Source organism: Amblyomma maculatum, chromosome 6 (assembly GCF_055883805.1).
Source record: "Amblyomma maculatum isolate TAMU_Amacu chromosome 6, ASM5588380v1, whole genome shotgun sequence".
Classification (NCBI taxonomy): Eukaryota; Metazoa; Arthropoda; class Arachnida; order Ixodida; family Ixodidae; genus Amblyomma; species Amblyomma maculatum.
In genome coordinates, this window is record NC_139349.1 from 90,930,185 (window position 1) to 90,952,989 (window position 22,805).

General features: G+C 44.5%; 2 protein-coding genes across 2 annotated transcripts in view; both read left to right on the forward strand.

Annotated features, from left to right (window-relative positions):
- Nucleotides 1–617: 617 nt before the first annotated feature.
- LOC146186233 (uncharacterized) lies at nt 618–3,650 on the forward strand. The gene is made up of 2 exons (XM_084607105.1): nt 618–1,162; nt 3,486–3,650. The coding sequence occupies exons 1-2, from the start codon at nt 838–840 to the stop codon at nt 3,551–3,553; spliced, it is 393 nt and encodes a 130-aa protein (XP_084463231.1). The 5' UTR covers nt 618–837; the 3' UTR covers nt 3,554–3,650.
- LOC146186234 (uncharacterized) overlaps nt 3,501–22,805 on the forward strand; it is a 210,099-nt gene continuing 190,794 nt past the window's right edge. The window contains exons 1-2 of the mRNA XM_084607104.1: nt 3,501–3,569; nt 3,644–3,731. The gene's annotated coding sequence lies outside the window, so the exon portion shown is untranslated. The remainder of the gene's footprint in view (nt 3,570–3,643; nt 3,732–22,805) is intronic.

Consider the following 22,805-nt stretch of genomic DNA (forward strand, 5'->3'; position numbering starts at 1 on the left):
ATCTTAGCCTGCAGTCAGATTGGTCAAGTCCTCGACGAAACTGTGAGTGACTGGCAATCTTACGGAGAACGCTTGCTTTCTTTTTTGTGGTGAACAAAGTCCACGAAGGCCTCAAGGTGCATGCTTTGCTTAGTGTCATTGGGCCAAAGTTGTACAGCCTCCAGAAGTCTTTGACCGCACCAGATAAGTCATCGGAAAAGATATTCGAGCAACTAAAATAATTGCTTCGCAATCAATTAGGTTAAACAGTTTCTGTGATCGGAGGGCGGGCAAAATTTCGCAGAAAATGCCAGTTTCAACATCAAACTATCGCAGATTATGTAGCAGAGCTCAGAAAACTCGCTCAAACCTGTGAATTCAGTACCTTTTTGAACGAGTCGCTGCGCAACCAGTTTGTGTGCGGCTTATTTCGCACCGACATTCAGCGATACGTATTTGCAGAAGATAAAACACTCCTATTTCAAAAAGCTGTTTAACGTGCACTTGCTCTGGAAGCAGCTAAGAAGAACGTTGAGGAAGCGCACGTAAAGGAAGCTGTCGATGACTTTCACAAAATGAGCATCGATGACCTAGCGAAAAGAAAGCAGTCTTTTGAGTCTTATCGCAGCGGCTCCGACCAGCATTTTTCCGGCGCCTGTCCGCACATTGCAGATAAGTTTACGAACTGCGGCCACGTTCAGCGCGCCTACCGCGGCCCCAAACAACAGCCGACAATTTCAACGAAGTGGATGTGTATGTACTCTTCAAAGCGATGACGCGGGCAGATTTTCAGATGCTGTCTCAAAAAACCCGGCATCTCACCACGTTGACATCAAAATACAAGGTGTACCTTTGCGTATGGAGTCTGCAGTGGCTGTAATGTCAAAGCAACAGGCTGAAAAGCTTCGACTGCCTTTGAAACTGAAACCAACAGAACTGTGTCCTGTGATGTACACGGGAGATGTTGTCCAACCCTGCGATGTCTTCAAAGCGGCTGTACGATACAAAGACCAAGTCGGTGGCCTTCCCTCATACGTCGTTGACTACAGGGGACCAGCTCTAGCCGCACTCGAGTGGCTCGAAACTTTTCGCTTGGAATGGAATGAACTGCACAGGCTATCCAACGATTCGCACCCTGACGCAAGCCAAGAGGGCCACAGCATGCGACTGAAATGTCTCCTAGGTAAGTAGAGCATCATTTTTGAGGACACTGTTCACCAGATAGGAGGTGAGCAAGCTACTTTATTTTTTAAGCAGAACTGTCCCAAGTTCCTTAAATCCAGACACGTGCCCTACGCACTACGGTCAGCATGGGAGGAAGAGCTGCGAAAAGTGCAGTAGATGGGCGTCATTGCGCAAGTTTGCACTAGCTAATTTGCGACACCCATCGTACCCGTTGTAAAAAAGACTGGACAATACGCGTGTGTGGAGATTACAAGACAACGTTGAACCCTGTTCTAGACACGGAATAGTACCCTCTCCCTAGGTTGGATCAGATACTAGCTATACTTTCTAGAGGGCGGTATTTTTCGAAACTTGATCTAAACAGGGCCTATTAAGAAGTGTAAATGTAGAAGGAATCTACAAAGCTTCTCACGTTTAAAACGCATTAAAGGCTATGCTCTATACCGACTACCCTTCGGAGTCTCCTCGGCACCTGCGTTGTTTCAGCGCAATATGGATAACATATTGAAAGGTCTGACAGGAGTGATATGTTATCTAGACGACTTTTTTTGACAGGAGCTATTGCCGAAGAGCACTTCAGAAACATTTAGGTCATGTTTGAAACACTGGCGATAAAAGGCGTCCGAGGTTAGCCGAAAATGCGAGTTTTTGAAGGAAAGCCTTCAGTATCTTAGACACGTTATTAAGGAAACAGGTGTGAAACCGACCAAAGGAAAAATTCAAGCTCTTCTTAAAGCCCCCCCTCCCCCCGCCTACTCACGTAGTACAACTGCGTTCGCTACTGGGTCTCATCAACAATTATGGCAAGTTTACGCCAAAACTGGACACACTTGCCAAATCCTTCTGCAGATTGTTGCAAAAGGATTTCTCCTGGAACTGGGTCAAACATGCGAAGGTACATTTCAAGTCATCAAAGCTCCCCTCTCATCAGCCGAAGTACTTGCGGCACTACCACTGCAGCTATCCTGCGATGCACCGGCGTACAATGTCGGTTCAATATTCTGGCACGTTAAGGAAGACGGCACCGTAAGACCAATTACTTACGCTTCCAGGACACTATCAAAGGCACAACAGAACTATAGGCAGGTTGAAAACGAGGAGCTCGCTTTAAACTTTGGCATCAAGAATTTTCATTTCTAGATTTATGGGTTACAATTTACATTAATCACAGACCGTAAGCCGCCACAAATAATTATTGGGCCGAAAAGCGGCAACCCTGCTATCGCTGCCGCAAAATACAAAGGTGGGCTGTACCGCTCTCAGCTTAAAAGTAAGACCTTGTCTACCGAAGGTCAGCTGACAAAGTGGGCGCGGGCTGTTTTTCGCGACTGCCGCTAAGCACAACTGACGGAGAGGCCAGCACGAGTGAGACATTTTATACGCTCCGTTTAGCATCTCTACCTGTCATAAGCAGATAAATTTCGCAAAACACAGCTCTTTTCCTCTTCTAGGCCTTGTCTTGGACTTCACAAAGAGAGGATTGCTTCTTGATGACAAAGTTTTGAAGACCTATTTTGACAGATACAGTGAACTGGCTATCCACGAATGGTGCCTGATGCATGGGATGCGAGTGGTCATGCTGCCAAAGCTGCAGCATCTGGTCTTGGAGAAGTTACCCCAGGTATCGTGCGGAGCAAGGAACTCGCCCTTAGCTACGTATGGTAGCCATCCATGGAAAAATACATCTAAGATCAAGTAAGGCATTGCATGTCATGCCTAGCAACGCAACACGGCACTAAAAGCACCATCGCAGCCACGGTCGTGGCCTACGCAACCTTGGTCACGTGTACATATTGACTTTGCGGGCATATTTCGTAATCGTGTGCTGCTAGTTGTAAACGCGCGTTCAAAAGGGCCAGAGATAACGTCATGACATGTGCGTCCGCGGAAGCAATCATAGCCCGATTGCGCGATCTGTACGGTCGATACGGCGCGCTGTTCACATCGTCCGAGCTCAAGGCATTTATGAGAGAGCAGGCCGTTCGACAAGTTTTCACTTCTGCTTGTCAGCCTAGCAGCAACGAACTGGCTTAAAGGTTTTTGCAAACCTTAAAGAACGCTCTACGAAAAGGCCTTGCAACGGAAAGTCTCGAAGAAACTTTGTGAAAATTCTTGATGGCATATTGGAACACACCGCTTGGGACCACACTTGAGGTGCCGTTTTATCTTTTTCTTGTTCGTCAGCTTCGCACACGTTTGGACGCACTGAAACCAACTCCATTGCGTACTGTCCGCGCATCTCAGTTCCTGCAGACGAGACGGAGCACTGCTGAAAATACAGTGTTTCAAGTTAACGAACATGATTTGGTGCGCAATTTCAGGACCAAGATGGCTGAACGCAACTGACCTTCGGCGGAAGGGGCCTGTATCGTACGAGGTCAAGGTGTAGACATCCAACGAACCGTGTACGTGGAGGCGACACAAGGACCATTTTCTACGAGCCTCTGCTGCAACAATGGCGTCTTTATTTGGGTTGCAGGAGGAGTCTGACATCTGTTATCCAGTCCTTGCAGCAGCCGCCAGCATCACCCGCTCTGCCCGAAACTGGAACTGCACCCATGGCCAGGGTAAGCAGACCTATGAGACGGTACCCACAACGAGGTAGGAAGCCGCCTGTCCGATACCAGCCACGCGACTCTCCAAATTGCTGTGGAGAAAGTGACACGTGCTGCCGCAGTCTTTTACAAGCGTGATAAGTGAAACACCAAGGGACGTCAGCAGGGGATCTACAAAAAGGGAGCACCTGCATGTGTGCAGCAAGAACGCAGCCTGCAGGCCTGCCACACAAAGTACCTAGCAGCGTTAATACTGCTTCTTGCTTTTTGCAACCAGCAAACGCCATAAACGGATCCGTCGAAGTATGTAGCTGACGGCCGTCTAGCGATTATTAGTTCTCCCGTCAAGCAGCATTATGAAGGAACGGTAACCGAAGTGCCCAGCGAGCCATCGGCAGCGTCGATGACCCACAAGTGAAAGCTGCCCTATCCCGGCGGCCCATGTACACGCCGCACTGAACCGTTTCCACGGACAACCGAGTACACGGAGCTCCACATTCATTCCAAAGCCTACTTTACGACTCCAGCCCTGAACAAAATGCCTAGCACTATGCTAGACGTGAAGTGCGGGCAGCGTGTTATCCTCAGTTTAATCTTGAAATGGCGTTTTACTACACCTTAAGGTAGCTACACAAATTACCAAGGGATTGGGCAAAAATGAAAGCAGAGTCAAATATATCGGCTTATAACTGACTATAAAAATAATATCCTAGAGGAACCGTCGGGAGTAAAATAGCACAGTGACGCCATCGCGGCGGGCACCGCGCGGCTTCGCGGCCCCGTTATTTGAGAACCGCCTCACACTTTCTTTTTTTGGCGTATTCGCCGCCGCCGCCGCGCTGATATGTCTTATTTGTTATCCCTTGAAAGACGACAGCAATCATTTTCACTTGCGACTGTGCAAGAAGCCAAAGTTGATGGGGAGGATGCGTCCGGCAGCGAGGAGCAGCGTTTCACTTGCCTGCGAAACGCGCAAATGGTACTGCGCAAATGTTGCCTATGCAATAGGAATTTCGGCAAGATGCTTGCTATTGTAAAAAGCTGCCCGACATGGCTGCTCAAGCTTGAATTTCATATGCATCGGGACGACTTATTGTTCTGGATTATGCTAACCTTGATGCGGAAAGGCGAGTAACCTGCCTTCAAACTTCGAACAGGATTGAGTAGAGAGCACTTATTTAAACAGGTTAGACAGCACTTTAATTCAAAAAAATAAATTCTTCTACATGGGTGATTTTAATTGTCCTGGCTGCCAGAGATAAAACAATTGAATGAAATTCAGCGGCATAAGTAGAATATATTGTCCGCGTTTGTAAAATTATTGGACATTAATGACGTGTCAGAATGCTTAGGAGGGGATCGGGAAGTATATTCAGGTACATTCAGCGAACCTGTCACATGCGCATTGACCGTATTTAAAATTAAACGGACCTACTTGCAAGATGCGACAATTTCTAGGTTGTGTCCGTGGGCTTCACGGACCAATGTTTTGTGTAGTGAGATAGGAACCAGCGAAGATGGGCAATGCATTAAACTGGGACTTGGATACTTTTAACGTAAATCTTTTAAAGCAGCAGACCTTTTGCAGCGATATAAAATACCAACCGGAAAATTTACTTCAAATGCAAAAGTAAATTATGAAAAGAGTGGAACCTGTGCAAGAACCAAATCAAAATGAAAACAACTGAACGGGCTAGCCGCACGAGATAAAAAGAAAAGAAATAAAAGGAAGGAAAGTGCCAAACATTAAGGGCCCGGGTGAGTAAAGCAATCGGTGAGTGGCCAGATGACGCTAGAGGAATTACTCAGCAGCACGAAATTATCAAACAAGAGCGTTATCATAGGACGCTGTTGCGTGCGAGAGCGGAGGAGGCAGTTTTCGGTGAAGCATCAAGAAACGCCGTTGGGAAAAGAAAACTTCCGGTGGGAACGAAATCGGGCTGGTAACATCGATTGGAGATGGGTCGTAGCAGATGTTTTAGAACTGAATCCTGAATACTTTCAGAAGATTTTACCGATATACGATGCTAACAGGGACACATGTAGGGATAAATTTCTTGAAGAAATGCCAACAACAGACTGCAAACAGAAACAGCAAATAGAGGGAACGATTTGTGATTATGAAGTGCAACGAGTTATAGCGAATTTAAATTCCGGAACGCCGCCTGGCCCAGACGGTTCAAGTGCGGCCATCCACAAAGCTTCCAAGGAGGACATTTTCCCTCTGCTAAGAGCCCTGTTTGACGATGAACATGAATTAAAGAAACTGCCGGCTTCTTTTGGTTTGTCACATACTGTCCTTATTTCGAAAACGAAAGACACATAAAAGTTAAGATACGTGACGGCAAACATATACCTATCTCAGTTACAAATGTGGATTACAAATAATTTACGAAGGTCCTGGCAGCTTTGTTACAATTGTTAGTGAATGCAATAGTAGGTGTCCTTCTAAGGTGTGGTATCAGAGGCCGTTGCATTGTGCCTGATACCCATGAAGGAAGATGGTGTACTAGCTTGGAAGTTGTGGTATCGGTGACAGTCGAGTCCCGTCTTTCAGTTACACCTGGAGAAAACTTTTCATTGTGTCACACATGATCTTTTTTTTTTTAATTCTGTATTTAGTGAATATTGGTTTTGTTGTCAGGGAAGGAGTGGCCATGGCGTACCACAACAGCACGACGAGACCAATTATAAATAAGAGTTAGTGGCTCCTCATATACGTCAAGCATTCGGTAAGCACGGGCAGCCAATTAGCCTTCTTTTCTTTTGTATATACATTGAGGCACTCCGTTTACACATATTACAAAATAATAGCCTTCAAGGATTTATGTTTCAATAGACAGAAATTAAATTGCTGTCTTAGGCGGACAGTGTTGCGGTGTCGGAGATTCAGTGAAGTGACAGAAAGTCAAGTGAACTGGCCAGATGTATTGAGTTCTGGCACAGAGGAATGCAGCAACCTCGGTTAACTTTACCAACCTGTCCTGGGCACCAACCTCAATGCATTTCCTAGTTTTCCCAGTGGAGTACAATGGCGGCATCGGACCGTATTGGAAAGGCAGCTGAAAGAACCTGACATGTGGAAAGGAGTGAGGTTATCTACTGCTGCTCAGGCAATAGTGTGTTAGTATAGGGCCACCCACATGGAGCGAACGTTTTCTGCGAACTTAATGCGGCGCGATGGAGCGGTGACACACCGTCCCCGTGCCGCACCCCATTCAGCAAAAACCTGGTGGCTGGCGCTTTCGGTGCCAGAGTAAGAAAACGCAAGAGCTGGTCTGCCTCATAACGCTATTTTCATTCTAAATAGCATTTCAAGAGCAACACATAAAATAGGGAGTGTCTAAAATTTCGACAGACATCGCTTGTATACAGCCATCGAGTACCCCCGACGCCGCAGCAACAGCGTACTGCAGACGCGTCTCCTCTTTACAGCAGAGTTTGAGCGATTGTTGTTGAGCCGAACGTCGAAAAAAGTCCCGCTTCAACTGCATCACCAAAGTCTTGGCAAAATCGCAACGCTACAGCACCTTACGAGGCGACCTTACCAAAGCGGTGCCATCCGCCGCCGCTGCGGTGTAGTGTTTTGGCCGTGCTCTGCTCTCTAAATGTCGCAAGGCCTATTTTGTTTCGCGTCAATGGTACGTGAAACGGTGTTATGAAATTCCTTTATGCTGTAGTAAATAATCTACAATCCAGCTGCCTAACTATCCATCCCATTCTCAAATACGAAAAGCATAATATGATTCATTATGGCAGCCCTCTATTAGCTAAGGTGACGTTCCGGACCGGAGCAGCCGCGTAGCAATGGTGGCAGCTGGCAGTGATCAGAAACTAGCTTGTATCACAGCTATCGCTTCTACCAGCGACCCTGTACAGCTCAGCAATCCTCAAGAAGGATCCATTTTTGACATTCGGTTTATGTTTATTACTTACGAGAACAACACAATTTAGCAAACTTTTCTGACATTTTTTCTATCGTCGGCGCTCACGACTCGAGCTGCAACTATTGCGGAGAGGCGGTGGTGCAACAAGTGCTGCCATCAGACAACGTTCACGCCATGATCCGTATTTTCTCACTGCTTGCATTGGCAGGCTCTGGAAAGAGGGCGGTCGCCCAGCCACCGGCGAATTTATTTGGCATGGCATTATCGGCGGCGAACGGCCCCCTTGTGGCCGACGACAAGCCGACGGGCGGCTGTTCGCAAGGCTTGCCGTCGGAAATTCGCTCCATGTGGGTCGGCCCTTATTCTTCATAAGTGGAGTGTGGTACGTGATGCAGGTGCTACACTTTTCTCGACTTAATGTGGAGAAACGTCAAGAGATTTTCGCTGTTGTTATCTGGGCTCCAGGCTGGGAGGAATGCACCCGTACAAAGTGACTACAAGAGTAAGGAATTGGGGAGGACAAAGTTGTACCATCATTGGTTTTTGACAAATCATTAACATATTTTTATTTTTCCGCGACATCGAGTGTATATATGACGAAATAAAAGTTTTCACTGCACATTTCTCAAAACAGTAGCTTTCTACTTGAAAGGGAAAGAAAACCTTTTGTGATTTATGTGAGTTTGGTCTACGTCCGCCTATTTACACGGCCGTGAACCATGGAAACTAGTGCAGTAATGTGTTAAAGTGTTTAAGCAAATTCAGGTATCACGAAAGTACGAGAAGTTTATTTTGTATGTTACACACGGGGACATTAGCCGTTAGCGCATCAAAGGAAAAGAAAGGACTCTTCCTTCCTTTCGGTGCAGATTGTCTCATTTGATGACGCATTCTTGCATTGCTGGGAAGGCGTATACTTTTGGACGCCTTGCAAACGGGAATTTTTCTATTCAATTCAATTGGCGTTATTTTTCAGAAACACTGGATGGTTAGAATAACTGTCAGTTGAACACGCACAAAACACCATTTCTCTCTGTAGAAAACAATGAGGGAGTGCCTTATGATGAAATAATTTGAACTTCGAAGGTGACCTCAGCGGTGATCATAGCGCTTGATCAAATCAAAAGTAAAACTAAAGGAAAAGTGAAGAACAGACCGAAAGAAAAGAAAGAAAACCTTCGAGAGCATCGCAGAGATCTGCATCGGAGAAATGCGAAAGCATGCGCGTTGGCTGCTCTTTAGTGGCTCCTATAGTCTCATGACTCAGCCCTTTTGAATGTCATGACTCTGCACTTTTGAGAGTCATCACTGGACCTTATTACCAAGGGTGATGACTTTGATTGACTTAAACAAATCATGAACTTCTTTGTCTTGCACATTGGGTCACCGACCTGACTGACTCATGAGAAGTGACTATGACTAGTCACAAAACTATAATGACTCACATCACATGACTAGGCATTTCATGACATTATTATACCACTTGTCATTTCATACACATTCATGGCTACCAGTTTCATCTTAATGTGACGTAATATCACATTTTGCTTCCATCTCTTTGCCTCCATGTCTTGTCGCCACTATTTGCTTGCACGTTTTGGGGACACGTTTTCGCAAACATAACTGCGGAGGTTTTCGTAAGGCGGTCCCTACACGAGAAGAAAAACTAGGTGCGGTTTAGCTCTGGTTAAACCTGGATGGAAGCGGAACCTTCTTCTGCCTGGCTATGCCTGAGGCCGAAATATTGGAGATCTTTAATCTCCCCCTTTAAGCGTAGGACTCAATATCGTAGGCTAGTCTACCAGCCCACATATAAGGACCTAATTTAGCCGAGACGTATCAACGTGCCTGCGAGGCCTAGGGGTAAGGTGAATGCAGGGGTCCTGGCAAGTCGAGTCTGATATCAGCCTCCTATATGAAAGAAAATGCTGAGTTGGCAGCTCTGTTGTCCAAACCTAACTTCAGACAACCTAAAGTGAAATAAATGCGCAGCCATGTCAGCTGCTAGCTACCGCCTGCCATTACCCTATACATCTACCGACACTGACGCTGAACATTCGGGGTGATAATATCAGTTCCCATGGCGTTTCGTATCTCTAATTCAGCGCTAGCCTCCCGGAGAACAATTTTTTTTTTTCAGGCCGTTTCGTATATGGTCATTCAGCACGTAAACTTACGCAATTTATTCTCACACTTTTGTTTTTGGCCACAGCGTTTTGCCCACTGCCGCGCGAACGTTGCGCGCGCGGGCTGCTGGGATTCCTCAATCACCAGGCCGCAGCACTTGCGCCCCCAAACAACAGCAGGCAATGGCAGCTGAGCTGAGTGCAAGATATAAGAAGAGGCTGATTAAATTATTGGCCTCGCGTCCGCAATGACCCCCCTGCCGCGCATACCCATTTAGACACAACGCAATGAAACCTTGAGCGCCGCGGTGAAGTTTAACGAAATTAGCTGTGCTCTTCCAGCGCGTGATTAGGCTCAATTCACAGCGGCTGGTAGAGGCACAAAACATTACGTACGACAGTTATCATAAGACGTGCGCGATCTTAACACACTATCTATATTTTATAATGTCGTTGTTCATCGCATTTCACTCTTTATAAATCCCTGTGTTTTCCGCTCGTTACATTCAGCCCAGATAACAAGAAGCCGCGAGCAAGTTTGCCGACAACTTAAATTTATGTCTCCCATTGACTTCAAACTGTGCTAAATTGACCAGTTTCTCTGAAATAGAACCTTTGCTTAAAAAGGCCGAGCACTCTCTATATTTGTATGTAGTTGGAGGTAATTGTGTTAAAGAAACATTTTCTCGCCCGAATTTCAATGCTTCCTCATAGCCGACTAAACGATGCCATTGGGTTTGACGGCGTTTCTAACGGCTAGGAAAAGGAAATGTAATGGAGCATTTAAAGATTTCGCCAGCCCCTCCCCCCCCCCTCCCTTTAATTCCCAATAAAGCGGCATTATGTTTGATATACCTTTGTGGTTTTTATACAAACGCAACAGTTTACGCATGATAGTACGATTAAACTTTGACTGAGCGTTTATTTGATGATTTTATCTACTGCGACTTCGGCACAGTACTCGCGTATACATGAATCGAATGCCAAGCTTTATCCCTGTTCTTCACTAAAATATACGCTTAATTGTTGAAGAAAGAAACAAACAATCGTTTCGATGACACAAACTCTGTGCAGAACAAAAGATGGTTCCACGCTAATGCATCTATATATTGACATTCTTCTCTTGCAAAAAGGGTGTTAAATTTAAATCTCATAACTCAAGATGCAAATCTATATTTTTTTCAACTCTGAATAAAAGCATTTTCATTGACGGCTATCGGATGTACTGCTGGATAGCTTGAAACACTCGCACCGCATTAGGAATAGGAACATGTGTTGACAGCAGACAATCCCCACGTCTTTTTCCGTCATCATTCGCTCGCGGTACGCCTTCGTCAGTTGATCATTGCATTCCATGCCTTGTAATTTCCAATATATTAAGTAAGGTACAATACGTTAGCGCATTAAAGCGTCTCATAACAGAATAGAGTACTCAGCATCATTCCGATCCGCAAGAAACAAAACAGGTTTCACCAACAAAGCAATCTCTAAGTCAAATGAAAATGCGTGGAGCTGCCCATAACTGTTTCCGAAGCGTAAAAACCCCAGGAGAGATTCTAGTAATTTCTTGGCACTGCAAGAGTATAGAGACAGACTAAAAGATCAGTCAGCACAGCTGTATGCTACCTGCACAGTGCAACACTGTGCTCATGCAGTTTCTCCTGGTAGCAAGGATATTGAAATTTTTCCTTGTGTCTACTTTCCAAAATTAGTGCTTGGAGCAAGTACTGATGTGGCGATTTCTTTCTTTAATGATACGAGTAGTATAAGGACAAAATGAAAAAAAAATGAATTTCCGTTCAAGGTGACGCTCCTCATAATAAGACGTAGCGGCAAGTCTCTATTACTAAAGAAAACAAAAGAGAGCATGTGCATTCATGATCATTAAAGGAAGACTCAGAGAAAATTTAGTAATTAAGGGAAGTAAAAAGTAAATTAAGTAAGGAAGTAAGAAGGCAACTATAATCTGCACACAAAATAGAATTTCAAATCTCTTTTTCGTACCAGATTTCAAATCGGTTCTTAGCACACTGTTTAATCTTGATTTCAACGATTTAAAATACTGAAATTCTTTAAATTCACCTCGGAAAAAGCGAGGATTCGAGCTCTTACATAAAAATGGAACCTTATGTGGCAGCTGTTTGTTTTGTGTGAAGGCTTTATGTAATTTCTTTTTTTTTCCGCGCGTTGTCGCTACGTCTTCATATCGAAAGGCATTTATTGAACTGAGCGAAGTGGAAACTCTAGGTAACAAGTTTTTGTATTCTCCGATAAAACAGTGACTTTTGCTGGGTACACAATTAATCGAGGTGTTTCTTTTATGAGCGTATGAAAAACAGTGTTACATACTCAATTACTACTGCGACAATTGCTATATTGAGCATGCACACCGAAGGAGTTATTTAGACTCTAATGGCAATCGATTTAAAAAGTCGAAATTTGGCTTCAGATGTTTATTTATACGTTCTCGAAGTGAAGTTAAAAAAAAAAGTTTTATGTAAGGTCCTAATGCGTCCATGGTAATCGATACTTTGGTTAATCAAAAATAAGTAGTCTTTAGAGAAGAGTAAACAGCTCATCGATGTTAGCTTCTATGCGTCATAATAGACGCCTTGTAGCATCAGTTAAAGTCTCTTTTTTGTAGGAGTGAATTGTGTCCTGATATTGAATGATGGCCATGAATTCGAGCCACACTACCTGGCCATGTACAGATCAAGCCCATGATATGGATATTAATGCGAAACCAATATTTCACTATGTTCATACTTCCGTCGACGCAGAAAGTAGTCCGCACGTTGGCTTCGTTCAGTGAAGAGTTGATGCAAGTGGAAGACATCGACCAAAGGAATTACCCCAATGGCCAATTTGCCCCCAGTATAATTAAGATGCCTCGGCTCGCTCATGCGCCCTTCTTACAAAGCGACGCTACTAATATTTGCCTCATTGTTAATAAGGCTCGTGCGCAGGAGCCGGAATGTCTTCCATTTTCATTCTTTCGGTCGGTGCATTCCATTTTCATCATGTACCCTCCCGACCAGACGGTATTCCGTCAGATCCTTGACTTGAATCAATAAAGAGTTAGAACAAAAACAATGATTGTATCAGGAAGAGGGTAAAAAATAAAATCTTGCTAAATATCACGTTTCTTCCAAATGGAGTGATTAGTTGATGTTTTTAGTTAGAATCAGAATGTCAATAATGTTATATTAGCGCGGACGTCGATATAGCACAGGGACGTGCGCAACCTGTAGTGACTTCAAATCGGTGCGGCAGTTATAGAAACCGGGGCAAAAGAAGCACAAGCAAGGAAATGATGAGTTAGAACTCATTAAAAATGATTAATTAATATGAATCAATAAAACGGTTGATGAAAGTTGAGTTGTGTATGAATAGGTCAACAACGCGGATCTTTTTGTCCTTGCGGATCGATTTCGAGAGTAGACTGATGCAAAGCGTAGTTGTGTCTCTCGAGGGAATGGGGCGTACGTGCATATAGCCAGATAAACTGGGGCGCATTATAGTCCGCAGTAGGTCGCGTAGTCGTCGACTACGGTCACCGCTGCTTGCAGGTAGGACTCCATGTGGTCCAGGTTGCCTTGCGTGGCCAAGATTGCGATATCCGCATAAAGGGCGTTATGTATCCCGTCAAGAGACACCAATTTGGAGGGAAGATGAAGCATGGCCAAATTGAAGAGAAGGGGAGGCAAAACAGCGCCTTGAGGTATTTTCCTCGAGCCGATGGTGTAGGGTCCGTGTTCCGCATTTTTGTATGCGTATGTGGGCTTGCCTGTCTGTAAGGAATTGTCTTATGTCATTGAATGTTTCGTGGCCACAGTTGGCCTGACTGAGGTGGTCGAGGATTACTTCATGCTTGACATTGTCGAATGCGCCTTTATTATCCAAGGCCAGGAACCACCTTGTCGTTGTGGAGACATTCGACAGGGTCTCAGATGTGGTGGAGCTGCAGACATATATCTTGTGATGATTTTTGAGGGTTTAAACCGAACATGGTGTGCGCGAAAATTTGTTGTGTTTAGAAAAATTCAGAGTCTGTCACGCACAATTGTCTCCGTCAGCTTGCTGACACAAGACGAAAGGCAGATGGGGTGAATGTTCTCCACATATATAGGTTTGCCGCCCTTCGACATAAAAGTCAAAAGAGGAATGTCTCCATCCCAGATGATAATAGCGTATTTAAGGAACACGCCATAGGCTGCGTCGAGAAGGTTGACCAAAATTATGACCGTAACATTGTCGCGCCCGACTGCAGTGCCTCACTTCATTTTGCTTAAAGCCACCCGGAAGTCGTGGACCTGGAACAGTGTGCCCAGCTTCGTGTTCTCTTTGCCTGCATACTAATATGCAACCGGCAGGTTTATTGGTGGGGTGCATGTTTCGGTCCCTGAGCCTGTGCGCTAGCTATGTTGTCATTTTTGTCAAGTTGTTCATGACCATATGTAAGTGTCTTTGAGTTTCCGTGCCTTTTTGTGTTGGATCTATAAGCGCGCGGAACAGACGCCACGTATTGCGGCCAGTCATCTGCAGGCACGCAGCCGTGTTGCACCTGTCCACCCAGTTAGTGTCGTCTAGCTGAGCAGCATATTGCGCGGCTTAATGCGTGAGTTCGAGGATGCGCTTCTTGAGGCGTCTGTTATGTTTGTTTTTTCCATCTTTTGGTGAGGCTGAGGCGAGCCTCCCAAAGATGTAGCAGGTGGTTCTCCACGTTCGTTTGCGCTTCCCTGAGCTTTATCTGCTTTTTGTGTTGTTTCAGTGAAGACATTAGTAATTTGTTAAAGCTGTGATATTCTAACTGGAAGGGTCTACAATAGATAGAAGGGAGTGGAATGTTGTTCAGTCCGGAAAACAAAATGTGTTTGTGGGCGTTTCAGCAGACGCATGTAGATTTTTGTGTTGGTTATGCTGCGATCACTACGGGGAGTATCATCTCTGTTCAGTAAGTTGGCATGACGTATATTGCGTGTAAATGAGAGAGACGGGCAAGTGTCTCATTGATTAGAAATTTCGACACGTGCTGGATTAGCGGAGTCAGGAGGGAGAGTGGTCGTTATATAAGGTGAGTCCCAGTGTGGGGAGAAGTTCCGCAAACTTCCTCCAACGTGCGTCTTCCCGGTGTACCTGCAGAGCCTTCTCGGAGCGCTAAAATCACAGACCATCTTTCCCTCACCTGCATAGCTTGTGTAAAAATTTTGCTGAACGTAACGTTCTTAAGTATAGGGAGGCAGTAGGTGTTTAGAATGCATACAGGTGGGTCAGACGGCTCTAGGAGCAGTACCAACCACATCATGTATGCGAATGGTGTTATTGTAGGGAGTGTGATCTTCTGCGCAGTATATTGGTTGTGAACAAGTATACATGTCTCCAGGTTATGTTTAAATGCAGGGCAGTTTGTGAGCGGGAGCTTGACGCCTGTGCCGGGTTCCTGAAGGGCAACCGCGGCGACGAGGTATTCAGAGATATCAAGGTAGAGGCGCAGTTCAGCCCTCTTCTCGGTTTTGAGACCTTTACAGTTCCACTGTGTTAGCGTTAGCGGCTGAGTTGTTCCGGGTCTCGGCTTAAATTAGGGGTCATGGTCGGAGGCAGAGGGTAGGATCACGTTGTTTAGACTTTCCCAACGGCTAGTGCATGGCACCGCATGCAGGAGTCTTTACAAAAGTCACTAATCGGAAATGATTTAGAGGGGCGGTCAACATCCCTCATGGCTCCTACGAGTTTAAGAACGCCCTCAGTTTCTTGTATCCATATTTCGACACTGAGAGTTACAGCTTGTGTCACCGATGCGATGACACTCTTTATCTGACGCGCGATTGTTTTATGGATAAGTCTGGGAAGATCAGCTAGTTGTGCTTCACCAGCAGTGATCCGGGTCTCCATGGTCGTGAAGCAACTCCCCATAGGTTTAGGAATCCCCCTCTATATTATGCTTTCCTCCCTGTCGCTCGAGTGGTCCCGACGTCTTGGACCTTGACTGCTGAGGCCTGATGAGTATCTGCAATCATTCGCGGGAACTAGTGAAAAGAGGGACCCCGAAGGCTATGCACACTAGAGTGCATTTGTGGGGGCCATCCCTTGAATACCAGCCACTCCATTTTGGCCACAAAGAACAAACCTTTCATGCACGAGGGTGGGACAATTATTTGCCCGGTGTCCCAGTGCGCCGCAATGGTAGCACTCTGGCACTGCTTTTTGTATCCCCTTACAGTTTTGCATTGTAGGGGACGTACCGCGGAACATTACATCCCACGAAAGGGGGCACAGCTGTGAGTGAGTTCCCTAGCTTGCGCACATGGACGAGTTCTCCAGCACACTATGTTTCAAGGAGTCACCGGTTTCCAAGTTATGTACAGTAAACACTCCGCGACGCGCAACACCGGTCAGTTTCACTGAGAAGGGCAGCACCGGCATAGGTCAACAGGGAGATGAGTCTGTGAAGCTCATCATGGAGGATGAGCACTCTTCGTCTAGAAAGAAAGGTGACGAGGAGGATGAGGACGAGCCCAAGGTGTCAAGGCTTGAGCCCGACAAGATGTTCACGCTTACCGAAGTGGAAATGGAGGTCATGAGGGTTATCGTCCAGCTGAACATCTTCAAGCGCAACCCGTCCAACATCGATCAAACCGTCAACAACACGCGCTATCTGCTCATTAACTTCTATGTGTGGTGTGGACACTACGCGAAACTGAGATCTGAGCCCTTTCGCGCTGCCACCAGGCACTGAAGTCTGCGGACACTGCCGTGGGGTGGCGTCACTTGAGGCTGCCCTGCTCACCGGTTGGCCTAAGCGGATTCTCACGAACTGACTTCGGACTTTCACTGGACTTGTTCCTTCCTCCCGCCGTGAAAAGATGTTGCAGGATGAAGAGACACACAGTATGGCCTACACCGGTCTAGTGCCCTGCACCGACGAAGAAGAGACGCGGAGGGAGCGCGGGTAGCGAGCGCACGACAGATCAGAAAAAGATTCGCCGCCGCCGGTCGTGCTTCTTCGGGTCTCTTGCGTCTTTGGATATCTCTGGGTGGGCTCGCCGTCCCGGCACATTATAATGGTGAGCATAGTGCATTGGGAGCTTTGTAAGGTATTGGAGGGCTCTTTATAATAAGAGCCCTTCTTTAAATGTTGCCCTGAGCAATTTTCAAGAAATGCTCTTTTAAACAGCACATGACCTCTCCAGTGGTATCAAACCCTGTGACCTCGGCGGACGAGCTGAGTGATTTGATTGATGGACGGCTAGAAATATTTGTAGCGCTACATATATATATATATATATATATATATATATATATATATATATATATATATATATATATATATATATATATATATATATATATATATTCAGAGACGTCCAGTCTGGCTAATCAGATAGCCCACAGCATTGCATCAGAACTTAAAAAATCGTTCAAACAGTTAAAACACATTAGAAACCCCGGCGAACAGCGCTTCCCAGCGCTTGGCAGAGCGCTTCTTGCCCCCCCCCCCCCCCCCCTCCCTAAGATGGCCGCCGCAGGCTGCACCCGAAACTATTGGCGGTAAGGCGGCGTCCACTGCAGCAGGTTTTTATAACCTCCTTGGATTGGAGGTTAGGCGGCAGAAAACCCGGCGCCTGCTTTTCTTTCCGGTTAATAAGAGCGTTTTTCGCCAAAGGTTCCGCCTATCAGATGAAAACATCACTGCATATACACACCAACAAAAAACTCGCGGGTGAATTCAATGGCCTCTAAGAAATCGCAGTGCAGAGTTGAGTCTATACAGTCTTAGCCAAAGAACTGAAGCCAAAAGATTTTCATCTCAGCCGCATTATGATGACGTTACGCTATCATTAAAGACTATATGGCGATTATAATTGCACGAAATGACTTCTTATCATAGCAAAAAACAGTCCTGACATTTTACGGGCCTTTTTTGTTAATGGTGCCGTGAGAGCTTCATTTTGCGGCCGAGAGGAATATCGCTTGGCTTTAGGTTTTTCGACCAAGACTACATATACATAAAGAAGGTTGCAGGAGAAGGAGCTATTTATCAGCTCAGCCTGCTTCGAGCTCAGTGTCCATTTCTGTAATAGTCGACTGTAGTCGGGCATCATTTTCGAGTAAACTGCGTCTTATTGACGCTCCCATGAAAACCTCCATTCGTTTCCGATGCTAGTGGAATATTCGTCTCCAAGCGTTCGGGCTTTCTCTTTTCTTAATTAACAAATGGCGCTTTCCGACGAAATCACCCTTTTTTCTCAATTTCTTCGATTCAGCGCCACTTATTCGTGTAGAATAAACTTGAAATCAAGGGCATGGGAAGCCCGAAGAAGTTAATGAAGCCTGCAAAAGAAAGCAATAGTTGACAATCGATCAAAACCTGAAAGGGAGCGGGTGCATATATTGAAAACCTTATTTTAAAGATAGTTTAATTTGTTCAGAAGTTTTGGGAAATTACTCTTGCCACACTGTTACACGCTCAGGCATTCCAGCCCTTAAATACGAGAATAAAACACAGACATTTATTTTCAGTTAGCTGTTTTTATTATAATACTAACGTTTTTGCGCAGCCGAACCTGCTATGTGAACCATCTTGTAAAGCACTGCACTTAAATAAAGAAGAAAAAAGTTACAGCACCGGACAGCCCTTCTACTGGTAGTGCAAAAGCACTACCAGTAGAATTTTAGAATTGACATCCATCCATATTTCTTGGGGTTGAGCAGCAATCATATTAGTAGAAACGAATTTGCACTGCCATTCTGTCCTTCATAGATATGAAATGTAGTGGGAACCGCTGACTCTGTAAAAACATTTCTAGGCGATCTAACACAAAGTCTTAAAAACCTTGTGCGCTGTCGTAGACGCCCTGCCGCCCGGAGTTGAGGCTCCTCTCTGCGGAATGAAATATCAGCCTTTTCAACTAAACTTGAACAAAGTAAAAAAAGAAATAATCAGATGAAGACTGATAGAGAATAGAACACAGCACGTGCCTAGTAAAAGAGGATCGAGCAATTATAGCTGGCCTCTAAAGTATTTCATGCGCGAGGCTCACTTTTGATAAAGCAGGGCAAAGACAACGCGTTCTTTGTAAGTTTGTGAAGTGCACTTTATTTAAAATTTTTAATGCTGAGAATACAGAATGTTCATTAGGAATAAATGTGGGAAACAATACCTAAATAATGCAACGGCGCCTTCATCCCCTTGGAGTTAAACCAAATCGAGAGAGGAAGAAAATGAAGCGGGGAACAGGAAGAATTAAATTTGGGAAAACCCTGAGGGAAATTAATTCAGATCGCAAGCCTTGTAAACAGCTTTTTCGCAGATAAGGCTACCCTCGGGTGTGAAACTGCGATGTTTTCGTGTCCAAAACTCATACATCGCGGGTAAAAACCATGAATCATTAAGCATAATACCGCATGCTCGCCGGAAACAAGCGGAGCCCGTGCTCCAGTGCCGAGCCTTGTTTGGGAGGCTGGTTTACTCTGCTAAAGAAATCAATATCTACTCGTGTTTCGCTTCGACACGTTATCGTTATCGATTAGAATCTACTTAACAAATCACCTGAGAGTTACTAACACGAAACGCTCTTTTGTCTCTTTTATTCTTTACAACTCCACACGCACATAGGATGCGACCATCAACAGGGGATCGACCTAAGTATATTTCAACAACATTATTTATTTGTCTCAGTAAGAAAAAGGGCCCCGGGCAGAAGGCTACTTGCAAAGTACCCTGACTGTGCCCGGAGCCTTCTTCAGGGCAACTAACACACCGCAGTCATTGAATATATCATACATGCTGATGGATCATATTTAAGTGAATTCATGCTTAATAAGTGCAAAAAAAAATGAAACATGTAAATACTTTACGCCAATTTATTCAAATTCACACTGTTAATGATGTAAGAGGTAATAAAAAGGGCAATGAACATACAGACAACAAGAAATCAAACATCACTGCTACAGCATTGCGAAACTTATTTTATGTTAGAATATGTCTTCGCCTTGCCCCTGCACAAACTATCCTTTTAGCTTATAAGTGTTTTATTAGACCAGGGCTAAAATACGCTAACGCCGTTTGGTTTCCCCAGTCTCTTAATAACATTTCAAGGCATGAAAGATTATAGCGTAAAGCACTAAGATTAATTCACTACAAATACAAGCGAGCGGATTCATCAACTGAACTAGCTGTAATATCTGGGTTCGAAACACTATCAGCAAGAGCGAAGTTCACGCGATTAAATTTCTATATCAGCTACTACATAACTTCTTTAACATCGACTTATCACAGTGTTTCATTATTACATAAGCGAGACTTAAGAAACAATCACGCGTTCACGCTAACCTAATTTTTCTGTCACAGTGATGTATTTAAACATTCTTTCTTTCCGCTGGCAACAAGCGAATTGAATCGCCTGCACTCATTTGTTACTAACTTTGACTCCTTTTCAAGTTTTTGTTCCAAACAGGCCCCGGTTTAGCAGAATTTGTTCGGTTACGAATTTCGCTTTCTTTTTTTCGTTACCTTGTTTAACGCAGTTGACAGCCTGTTATCCTATTCTTTCCTTTTTTAAACTTGTATGCGTTATTTAACTGTGAGCTATTTCCGCGAATTTAATAACACATTTTCATTTTTCTTGTGCTGTAATAATTGCCTAATACTGTATTTCTGTAGAGCTGCTTTGACTCTTTCCATCACCATTTGTTCGATATTATGAATGCAATGCTCACCTGCTTGGTCTCAACTAGGGACTGGCAGTATTGCAAGTAAATAAATAAATAAAAGAAAAATCCCGAACATGCTACCACTTAGCTCTTCTGGAATCCATGAGGACGAAAACAAACTACACTAGTAAGCATATATTTTTTCTCAGGTAACATAGATAGCAAAAGGAAGAATGGCAGAGAAATGAAACACTTGTAGTCAATAGAAGAAACTTTTATTATTCATCGCATATTCCAAACAATTCCACAAGTTCTTTTTCTTGGAGCCGGCATTTTCATGCCACCATTCAGTTTATTGAATGTAGGTGGTATGAAAAACATCATTTGTCTCCTATATTTAGTACTTTACCGAGGTACTGCTCATTTCAGTTTTTGGAGTGTGTTTTAGGGGGTCAGGGTTTTTTTTTTTTTTTTTTTTTTCAAGGATGTTAACTTGCGAATGAGGTTACTCCAGCTGGTAGTCTTAGATTTTATAAGAAGAAAAATATTATATTGTAGCATTTTTGTTCACTGGTAAAATATTACGTCAAACAATTAACGCCGGTGCAGCGCTAGGTAGTCTGTAGAGGAAATAATACGAATCGAATATTATTTGCATAAGATGAAGCTGGTTATATATGTACAGGCTGCGATTCCCCAGAACGAATGGCAATAATTAAGAGTGAAATAATGCAGATCATACCGTTTCCTTAATTTCCAGGGACAATATACCACAACATCGACAGAGCGCACCTAGAGTCTGATAAATTGCGAGTGATGTGTCGAATTTGGGCAGACCACTTAAGGTGCTCATCAGAAATTACGCCTAGACTTTTATGCTTCGTGACTACTTCAATAGCATTAATTCGGAGGGTTAGCGACAGAGGTGTGGTTGTCATACGGTTTACAGAGCGAAAAATGATTGCTTTACATTTTTGGTGCTAACTTTTACGGAGTTAAGATCGGACCAGTGTAGCAACTTTTCTAGAAGAGCAGCTCCAGTAAACATTCATTCATATGATGATCTGCTGGAAAGAAATAAGCTAGCGTCTTCGGGCAAATAATAAATTTCATCGATGAAATGAAAACTAAGCTTCTAGACAGTTACCACTTCCTCACTATAGATCAACCATCTAGTGGTCACCTTCGTGATTCTACGCACTAACGACTGTTTTTTACTGAGCTGACATAGTTCTTAGGTAACCAGTGATAGATTCTCTCTAGCGTTGTGGTATGACTTATGTGCTGTTTAACCTCCCAAATTGACATAGTCTACGAACTACGCCGTAGTGAAGGGCTCCGTATACATTTCGGCCACCTGAGGTTCTTTGGCGCGCGCTTACATCGCAAAGTACACAGGCACCTTGCGTTTTGCCTCAATTGAACTGCATCCACCGTGGCCGGGGTCGAATTCTCATTCTACTGCTCAGTGGCAAAGCACCCTATCCATAAAGCCAACGCGGCAGGCTGGTACTTTTGATTACAAACCTTTTTCTTGGCTACTAATGTACCCAGGTTTACCAAGTATTCGTACCAATTCTTAAGATGTGTTTTTTGTAACATACTCGATCAAAAAAATTATGGGGGACAATGGTGTGACGAGATAGCGTAGGTTATCGCCCCGCAAATGAAGCCCCCCCTTTAACTAAAACGTATGAACGTGTCTGGGTGGCCTGGGGGTGACGGGAATGCAAGGATCCTGACAGGATGATTATGATATCACCCTCCCATGTGAAAAGAGGGACCCGAATTGGCAGCGTCTGCCAAAGGTGACATCAGGCAACCCGACGTTAACTCATTTCTCGGCCATGTGACCTGCCATCTACCCACTTTCGATGTAATGTTCGTGATTTTGTGGTCACAATGCTGATGGCGGCGCCGGGCTACGACGCCGGATTTTTGATGAACTGGGCATGTAACGCTCTCTTGTAAAAAATATCCATCGTACTTAGGCAATACCTCTTAGAAACACACGTGCAATGCTCATAAGCCTCGCAATAAATCTGTGTTGGCAGATCTGTGAGCCTGAGATAGCACTTTATGCTTCTCGGTGATGCAGATGCCTAAGTTTGCTTTATTCGCTGCGGTGCGCAGGAATAAAGGCCGAACAAACATTTTATTTAAAGATAATCATGTACTATACACAGAAAAGCTCTCGAATTATAATTTAGGCAAGATAAAAACATAGCAGTGGCAATATTCTTTTCTACTTGGAAAACAAAATGCTCTCTAAAATCTCATATTTTTGTGTTCGCTCCTGTCTCATTGTGACAGTCACTAACTATCCCCATTTTCCACCTGAGTCTCGCCTGTCGTGTGAGCCTCGGGACAGTTGCCGCCTAGAACGTGGGCCCTCCTTGCATCATATTATTCATCCAAGA